The sequence below is a fragment of the Strongylocentrotus purpuratus genome, unplaced genomic scaffold (genome assembly GCF_000002235.5).
Source record: "Strongylocentrotus purpuratus isolate Spur 01 unplaced genomic scaffold, Spur_5.0 spur5_scaffold_14, whole genome shotgun sequence".
Lineage (NCBI taxonomy): Eukaryota > Metazoa > Echinodermata > Echinoidea > Camarodonta > Strongylocentrotidae > Strongylocentrotus > Strongylocentrotus purpuratus.
Window position 1 is genome coordinate 30,363,888 of NW_022145599.1, and position 9,216 is coordinate 30,373,103.

At 39.7% G+C, this 9,216-nt stretch overlaps 1 protein-coding gene across 1 annotated transcript; it reads right to left on the reverse strand.

Moving 5' to 3' along the window:
- Positions 1-1,147: 1,147 nt before the first annotated feature.
- Positions 1,148-7,620, reverse strand: LOC105440732. Its single transcript, XM_030985212.1, has 3 exons — positions 7,235-7,620; positions 2,447-2,754; positions 1,148-2,082 (listed from the first exon to the last, which is right to left on the reverse strand). Exons 1-3 carry the CDS (start codon positions 7,423-7,425, stop codon positions 1,193-1,195), a joined length of 1,389 nt encoding a protein of 462 aa, XP_030841072.1. The 5' UTR covers positions 7,426-7,620; the 3' UTR covers positions 1,148-1,192.
- Positions 7,621-9,216: the final 1,596 nt, after the last annotated feature.

Genomic DNA, 9,216 nt, shown 5'->3' on the forward strand with positions numbered 1-9,216 from the left:
ATCACATGCACTGGGAACACTGCTATTGACAGTCGAGGACGGAAATAGTATCTTTTGGGCTACATCCGTGCTATTCCTATAAAATGTCTTGCTTTTCTTAAAAGCGTACCATTTCCCACGATAGAGAATGTGCTCATCCTGATGATGTGTTTCTGTTGGTGGCTTGACATCTTCCTCATCGACTACCTCCACTTTAACTCTCTTTGCACCTTCCCGAGACCTGGTCAAAATAAAGAAGGAAGAAAAAGACACTGTGTTGTAGTTGATTGTTTATACACAAATCTAGAAAGATTGCTTAATGTACTTTTTCATGAGATTCATAGGCAAATATTGTCCAGTGTTTGTTTGAAAGTATAGATTAAAGAGAAGGTTGAGTTCTGGGAAGAGGTGAAAAATAATTTGTGAACTTTATCATTCTTATTATGCAAGTGTGGAAGAACATCAGATAAGACATGTTCCCTGAAGAGCATGGCTCTTCAAATGCCTTCATATTCTAAATATGTCATGTAACATGTAAAACTTGGGGGCCGGTTTTTTACGCCACATGTTCGTGTAGTCCCATATGTACATCTTTTTGTGTACAGAAGACTTGGCCAAATTTCTTATCATTTTGATGATTCCAGAACCTTGCAATACACACAAATTCTTATATGCTAGATGATCAACCTTTTCTGATCGATTCCACACCCGTTTCTTCTACAATGCAATCGCATGACCAGAACCCAACTTCATCTTTAAGCAAAGAAATTCACGAGTGAGGGAAGTAAATAACTCTGCTCAAACTAATTTAATACGTTAGCAGTTGAGAGCTCCTGGCAATTCTGCTTGCATTAGTATGTTTCTGGATGAGTGAAATACCTTACTATGGTAGTATACACTATCTATGGCTGTGCACAACAGTGTAATAATAGTATGGTATTTTGGTAATGACAATAAATAAGTAAAGATTTTACAGGAGTTACAAAAATAAATAAAACCATAAGGTACATGTAATAAAGATCATGTACATGGGGTTTTGAGCATAACAAAAGCTATGTGAATACTTTGGCTGTGAATTAAAAAAAAAAAAATTTGTAGCGCAATTTTTGCATTTATTGTATTCTTTTAGAATCTTGACAGAAACGTGAATTGGAGTGTGTGGTTTAAACATACATTTAAAAAGAAATTTGTTCGTATTGACTGATCTTCTATCTTACCTGATGTGATGGTACTTCTTGATGCCAGCGAGAGGGAAGAAGAACGGTGCAAGAAAGCTCTGCCAGTCGTAGCTTGGTACGATAACTGTACCATCCTCCAGTCCCACAAGTCGAGGAATGTTGTGTCCGTTGACAGAGCTCTCCTCTACAACGTCACTGATGTCCTGCAGGCTGCTGACGAAGGTCCTCTTGTATCGGTGTTTCACAAGGCCAAATGTACGATCGGGTGAAAACTTTGTGTGTCCGGATACCATGAAATGAACACCAATCTCGTCGTGCAAACCATACAGAGTTCTCCAGGCGAGATACCACATGAGAAATTTGTTCTTGTTCTGTCCTCCACAGTTATCACAGTGCAACTGCAGCACTCGCTCACCCCTCCCAAACTGATCGAAGTAGTCGTGAAGATAACTTATTACAGAGTTGGAACCTTTGCTTGAAGTCATCCCTTCATCGATGAGGTAGTTAACTTGCTTGTTTGTACCATCACATGTCACTCCAAACAAACCGCATTTCCTTGGGCATAGGAAATACATGGGGCCAGGGTGATCAGGATCGGTGGGAAAATGCATCTGTTGAGCATAGTCAAAGGAGTAGTGCATTTCCTCCCCATCTCTCCCTTCCTTGACGGCAGCTTGGGAGTCAAGAACCATGTCCCGGTATAGGTTCCTCTCAACAGCAACATGGGCAAGGTGTTCTGTCTGGGTCTGGATACGGCCGAGCTTGTCTTCCTCAGTTAGGTTGGCGCTCTGGTACACTGCAGAGTTGTTCTTCTGGCACTGCCAGCACAGGTCAGTTTTGGGGCGAGATGTGATCACAAAGGGGCAGTATCTCCTCCAAACATTAAGAAATGTTGTCTGCTTTGCACTTCTATGAGGAGGAAGTCCTGTAATAAAGGGAGAAAGAGTAGAAAATAAAATTGAGCAAACTCGAAACATCAATTTCTTAATACATGTTATGAAATTTATTACTGAGAACAACTTTTTCATATCAACTGCACATTGCTTACCACTTTAGACAGATGAGTAACAGATTTCCCTTGTCTTAATAAATTATTGAAGTGTCCTATCTAGAAGCCCAAGTTTTTTATCAAACTTTTGTTGCTGTTATATCATAAAAGGAAATACAGGCCTACTTTTCTTTACAATTAAACAATTCAATACTTTTTGCTACATGCTGATTGTTATATTGTTATTATCATAAACAGGAAATATAGGCCTACTTTTCTTTACAATTATACAATACAATACCTTTTGCCACACGCTGATCATTCTTGGAGGCAAGTTCCGTCTCATAGCTCCTCCAGACAGACGCCTTCGTCTGATTGGTCGGGAGAAGTCTTATACGGGGATCGGAGCTCTTGACGCCACTGATGCGCCCTGGAATGACGAGGCCTTGGGTGTCTGCGAAGTTTGTGATAAACGTCACAACTCTGTTGATGTCATCGCTGCTATGAGCTGCTTTGTTCGCCTTGATGCCACCTGATGCCTTAGATGGAGGGACGACCCCTTTCTGTAGGTAGCTTTTGGTGATATTCCGAAGCTGGGTGTCACCAACACTGTGAGATAAGAGAGGAAAATAAAGAAATTATAAGATTTCATGGTTCAATGAATCAACAACCGCATTTCATTATCCAGATAACTAATTTTTATGCCTCCGCCACCGAAGGTGGTGCCGGAGGCATCATGTTTTCGGGTTGTCCGTACGTCCGTCCCGTTTGACCGTTATCACAATATCTCAAGAACCATTTAAGATTTAAACTTAAGACTCGGGAATAGTATTTATCACCATAGGAAGACGATCTGATTAGATTTTGGAGTACGTAGGTCAAAGGTCACAGGTCACAGAGGTCAACTTATGAAATTCCTTGTATTGAGTTTGTTAGCGCGATATCTCAAGAACCATTTGAGATTTAAACTTCAAACTTAAGGATAGTATGTATCACCATAGGAAGACGATCTGATTAGATTTTGGAGCACGTATGTCAAAGGTCAAGGGTCACAGAGGTCAACTTATGAAATTCCATACATTGAGATTGTTATCATGATATCTCAAGAACCACTGGAGATTTAAACTTCAAACTTAGTGATAGTGTGTATCTATAGGAAAACAATCTGATTACATTTTGGAGCACGTAGGTCAAAGGTCAAGGGTCATAGAGGTCAACTTATGAAATTCTATACATTGAGATTGTTATGATATCTCAAGAACCACTGGAGATGTAAAAACTTCAAACTTAAGGATAGTATGTATCACCATAGGAAGACGATCTGATTAGATTTTGGAGCACGTAGGTCAAAGGTCAAGGGTCACAGAGGTCAACTTATGAAATTCCATACACAGGGTTCTTGTTAATTTTTCTGATAGCAGGCTATTTATGATTTACAGGAGGCTACTAAAATTGCAAAAGAAAAAGCGCACATCACGAGCGCGAAGTCCCTTGCGGCCGGGGTCCAGGGCCCGCCCAAGGGCCCTGGAAGCTTTAGGGTTTTAGATGCTCTCTGGTGCTATCTTAGCCTTATTTTTGAAGATATGACCACACTGTATGATCCATAGTTTAATGATAAAGATCATAAATATTTTGGCTGAATAACTTACTTTTCATATGATATACAATATGAAATGAAAATGCTCCATTATTGTTTCTGATAAATCAATCATATTTGTGATGAATCTACAATTTCGAATTACATGATAATGATACAAGGTAGTCCTGGGCAAAAACGGTTAACTGACGTTTACAGGACCTTGTCAGTGAAGAAAATCGTTTGCGATAAAAAAATTAAAAAATTGGAACACACATAAAAAAATATGACAAATTGGATTGGTAAATGGTTTGCAGGTATGTGACAGCTGTCACAGGGGTCTGGGGGTGTTACGAATACGTTATCGAATCGTGCATCGCCAAATCAATCACAGTTTCACACTCATTATTACTACCGGTATTATTTATAATTTAGCCTACATTACTATTTACATTTCAAATAAAAAACTTACCTGTACGTTGCTTCTTACTCTTAATAGTAACAGGGTTTGTACGGGTCAGGGAATTTCTGGAAAGTCAGGGAATTTAAAAATGTTTTTTCCAGAAGTAAAAAGTCAGGGAAAGTCAGGGAATTCATCCATTTCTTCTGGAAAGTCAGGGAAAATCTTTTTTTTTCAAGATGTTTGTTAAAATGGCATTTAATTTGTCTTGTGAACAAAGGAAAAAACATTTGGTAAAATCTGTGGTTCACAGGACCTTTTTTGTAACACGCAATATCTTTAGGACCTACTGGTACCGTGTCTATTGTGTCTTTCATACTGTATGCAAGATGTTTGTGCGCGTGAATGACTTGCAGTGACAGGTGCGGTGCGTGGTGCCGGTGTGTGTACATACAAGAATGCTGCATGCACGCTGTACGATTACTTTTTGATCGAGCTTGTGCTTTGATTTTGATTAAAAGTTTGAATGAAGGTGTTTTACCCTGGGGTTTTACCACAGAATATTCATGAAACAATAATTTAAATGTAAATAACTATGTATCATGAGCCACTCGTGTTTTCTTAAGAACCCCTTTAAAAATTGTGTTGCTCTTTACTCGAATATCGCAACCCTGAATCGCATTTGATATACATTTGGCGTCCATTGTGCGAGCGCGAGCATACAGCCAGTAGTTAGCTAGCCTAGCCTCGTGGTTGCTGCTTTCCCCAACGTCCGCAATGAAGGCACACTTTTTTTCCCTCAGCAAAATATCCAAAGTCGGGGATGGGCCTTATACAGTCAGGTACAGGATATTTGAGTCCTCAAATGCTACTTTTTATTGGTTTCAAAAATCTCTGTGTCTCAACATGAATTACATAATGCAAATAAAGAATAGGATCTACTATTTGAAGTTAAACTACGTTCCAAATTTGAAAGGAAGAGAGTTTTTTTTCCCGTTTTTTTTCTTCAGTCTCGATAAATTATGCCCTGTCACAAGGACTTTGCCGGCCGAAGCTCTCCCGTGTCTCCAGCTCACTCGCCTGTATGATGCAAGCTCACTTACACAGGGGATAACGAATCACCACGTGAAAACTAGCCTGTCCACATTTCTGTTTGGACTCAGAGGAAAATTCTGTCATCTTTAGTTTTAAAAACAACATTGTTAAATGGGTCTAACTTAGTTCACAAGCACTTCAACTGTGCCTCGTAATAAAATGAAAGTATTTTCGAACGCTGTCACTAAAATAAGAGCCGATCTGATGTTAACAAAATGACCAATGTTGGCTTTTTTTTGGTGGCTTTTTGTTAACCAGATCAGATCACGTCTTATTTCAGTGTTCTAAAAATACTTTTACTTTTCATTATACAAGGCACAGTTGAAGTGCTTGTGAACTAAGTTAGACCTAGGTCTAGTAACAATGTTGTTGTTTTTTTCCAGATTTTTTTTCAGATTTTTTTTTAGATTTTTTTTTTTTTATCTTCGAAATAGGGGTGCGCCTTACAGTTTTGTAATTTGCTTCCTAGTATTGCGATGATGTATAGTTGTACGCTTTAGATTAAGACATGTTCATCATTGAAAATGGTCATGGAAATTTACATTATCCTGCTCTGGAAAGTCATGGAAAGTCATGGAATTTTTAAAATGTGTAAGTGTACGAACCCTGTAGTAAGGAAGGAAGACATCGATGTCTACCGTTTCGATTCCATTTTAATTCGACTGGCGTGCGATCTCGGAGATAAATTCACTCAGCTAGCTCAGCTCGGCTCACAACGCGCGCTTTTCTTGCGTAAGCTAGCTTGCCGGCCTGCGCTTGGCTCTGGCGCACTGGGCATATACTAGATAGCTCTGCCCCCGCGTGCGCCGCGCCGCAAGTCCATATTTTAATAGGGTTTTATTTTACGATCGTTTCGGAGACGTTTCATCTCATTTCTTTACGACCGTTTTCACAACCCCGTGCTATGAAAGCGTGTCTTCGTGAAGCTTGTGATAACAGAAATTTGAGATAGCGACTTGACCGAATATGATGTGATTTTTGTATTATTATTATTTTTTTTGGAGAGGCTTACAGCCGGCTACGATTGCCGTTACAGCCGGAAAAAATAGCCGGTTGCCGGCTATTAACAAGAACCCTGCATACATTGAGATTGTTATCATAATATCTCAAGAACCACTGGAGATTTAAACTTCAAACTTAATGATAGTGTGTATCCCCATAGGAAGACAATCTGATTAGATTTTGGAGCACGTAGGTCAAAGGTCAAGGGTCACAGAGGTCAACTTATGAAATTCCATACATTGAGATCGTTATCGCGATATCTCAAGAACCACTGGAGAATTTTCACTTCAAACTTAATGATAGTATGTGTCACCATATCATAATATCTCAAGAACCACTGGAGATTTAAACTTCAAACTTAATGATAGTGTGTATCACCATAGGAAGACAATCTGATTAGATTTTGGAGCACGTAGGTCAAGGGTCACAGAGGTCAACTTATGAAATTCCATACATTGAGATTGTTATCATGATATCTCAAGAACCACTGGAGATTTAAACTCCAAACTTGTTTAAATTGCTCTATGGCGGAGGCATCATTTTCAACTGCGCGCAGTTAAAATTCCATCTAGTTTAAGATCAAAATAGACAGTTCATTTCATATAAAACAAAACAGAACCACAATTAATGGCAAATCAAATTGATGCTAAATCAAAAGGTTTCTATTATTGTAAAATACAGGAAATCAAGTTTGCGGGATTAACTGGGGCAGTAATTAAACCATGTTAAATTTCATAATATCTTTTCTCATGCTCTGCCCATTTTATGATTCCTCCAATAAGAAATTAAATGATAATCTACTTCTAGCCAATAGCATTTTAGGTGTAAAAAATCATGTCCAAATGTGCATGGCTTGGATACGAACTGGCAAGTCCTTGCAAAGTTTTTTATTAAAAGTAATATTGAATTCAACATTGATTTGTGAAATTTTTGGTTAGTAATCATCTGAGTAAAGGTGTTGCATATTTAAGCAAAGCATGTTAACAAAAGGCTTCTATTCAACATAATGCACTTACCTGTGTAGAAACATGTAGGTCTCCCTGCACACACGCTTCCCCTCTACCATGTAGCTGACTCTTGCCCTCTGTCTATCCTTTTGTCCGGCTCTCTTAGAGCATTGGGTTGTCTCACCGCACTGGATTGTCGCGCTCACTCGCCCCATGATAAACATTTTCCTTTCTTCAGTTTTCAACGCTCCGTCCATCATTTGCGCTCTCAGTCGCAGAACAAAAGTGGGATCAAACTGCGTGATGCACGATGATGCTCTTGACTTGCAGGTGCACTTTTCAAAGTTCTCTACACGAAGAAGTTCTTCACCGTTTGCTTCCGAAGACCAATCGTCAGTCCCAACTCTTTAATAATAATAATAATAATCCGGTTTTTTATATAGCGCTCAATACACCGATCCAACGATGTACCTAAGTGCTTTTACAGATATATTATTACCCCGGTTATCGGATTCAGGCTTACCCGCACACAATGTGTGCACATTTTCCACTCCCTGGGGAGCATTCCAGCCAGTCGCCATTTTACAGGCGCACACTTGCTCGTTCAACCACATGAACGTTCGCATCCTACCGGGTACCCATTTAACACCTGGGTGGAGAGTAGCAAGTGCAGGTAAATATCTTGCCAAAGGATATTAGTGCCGTGTCGGGATTCGAACCCTCGACCTTCGCATCTACAGTCAAGCGCCTTAAACCACTCGACCACGACACTTTCCAACACTTCTCCAGCCAAATTAGGGACAACAAGCTGAAAATCATCATCTTCACCTTCATCCAGTTCCATATCCTCCTCTCCCTCTTCTCCCTCTTCTCCAATGTCCATTTCGTCGTCAGTCTCATCGTATAACATGTCCTCGTCATTATCAGGAATTCTCTCGTCGCTGTCTTGCCCGAAGTGTTCAGTAAGCAAAGCTGTAAGGTTGGCCTGATCCCCCGCAGCTAGCCCCCGCATCATCGCTTCGTTGACCGCCCGAGCTACCCGGGCATCTGCGTTGGTGCACCCCGGTACCATCCCACGGCTCTGCTCACGTACAAAACCTGGCATTGTAACGACGTTGTAGACTTTTTCGCAACTTGTCACTCTCAAATGTATAAAATATAATAATGTTCTTACTCTTGATCAACAAATTCTGGATATGTGATGTACAATCAAGCTACTCGAAGTCGTTAACGGAGAATATAAGACGAACGCAAACCTGGAACTCGGATGTGAAAGCGGATACAAACAAAATGGCGCGCCGCACTGATTGCTATAACGGACCAATCACAGCCCGCGTAGCACGACCCGTTAGCAACGACCGACCATTTCCGGACTACGATAATTTCGCTCGGGAAAAGTGATCAAATTTTGGAAGAGACCGAAGGCTGTGCGAAAAAAACTTGTCTTGAAAAACCGTTTAAAACACATCTTCTACTATGTTTTAGACTTCCAAATTTTGATACTAGGTACAGAAAAGACCACTCTTTCAGAAAATGCAAAAAAACAAAAATCTATTTTTTTCACCTAAATTGACATTTTAGCTGATTACGGAGAATCGCTGGTTGCGACTTTTTGTTGGTTTTGTGGTGCCGGGTCACATATAAACATTTCCCCCAAGAACCATTTAGTTTTTATTTGGTAGACATTTTGAAAGTGTATAGTTTTCATTGACACGCACTGTATAGAGGACTTCCACTTCCCTTTTCCACAAAATCTCAAAATTGATATTTGACCCCAACCAACTGATACAACAGTTTCAATGAACGCCAAAGATACATAGTTCCTGCAATACCACAAGAATGACAAACACAAACAGACCAACACACGTCAACCCAACAAAATTACCCTTTTTTACCTCTGGTAGACAAAATGTTGAAACAAAAAATATATTTAAATTCAAACAAACTTACTTGTCACTCGTAAGAGCAATAACTTGGCCAGTCTTATCCTCATCATTCATTACCACTGGCTGCAATAAAACAAACATAAAGATATATAGCACATATGTGCA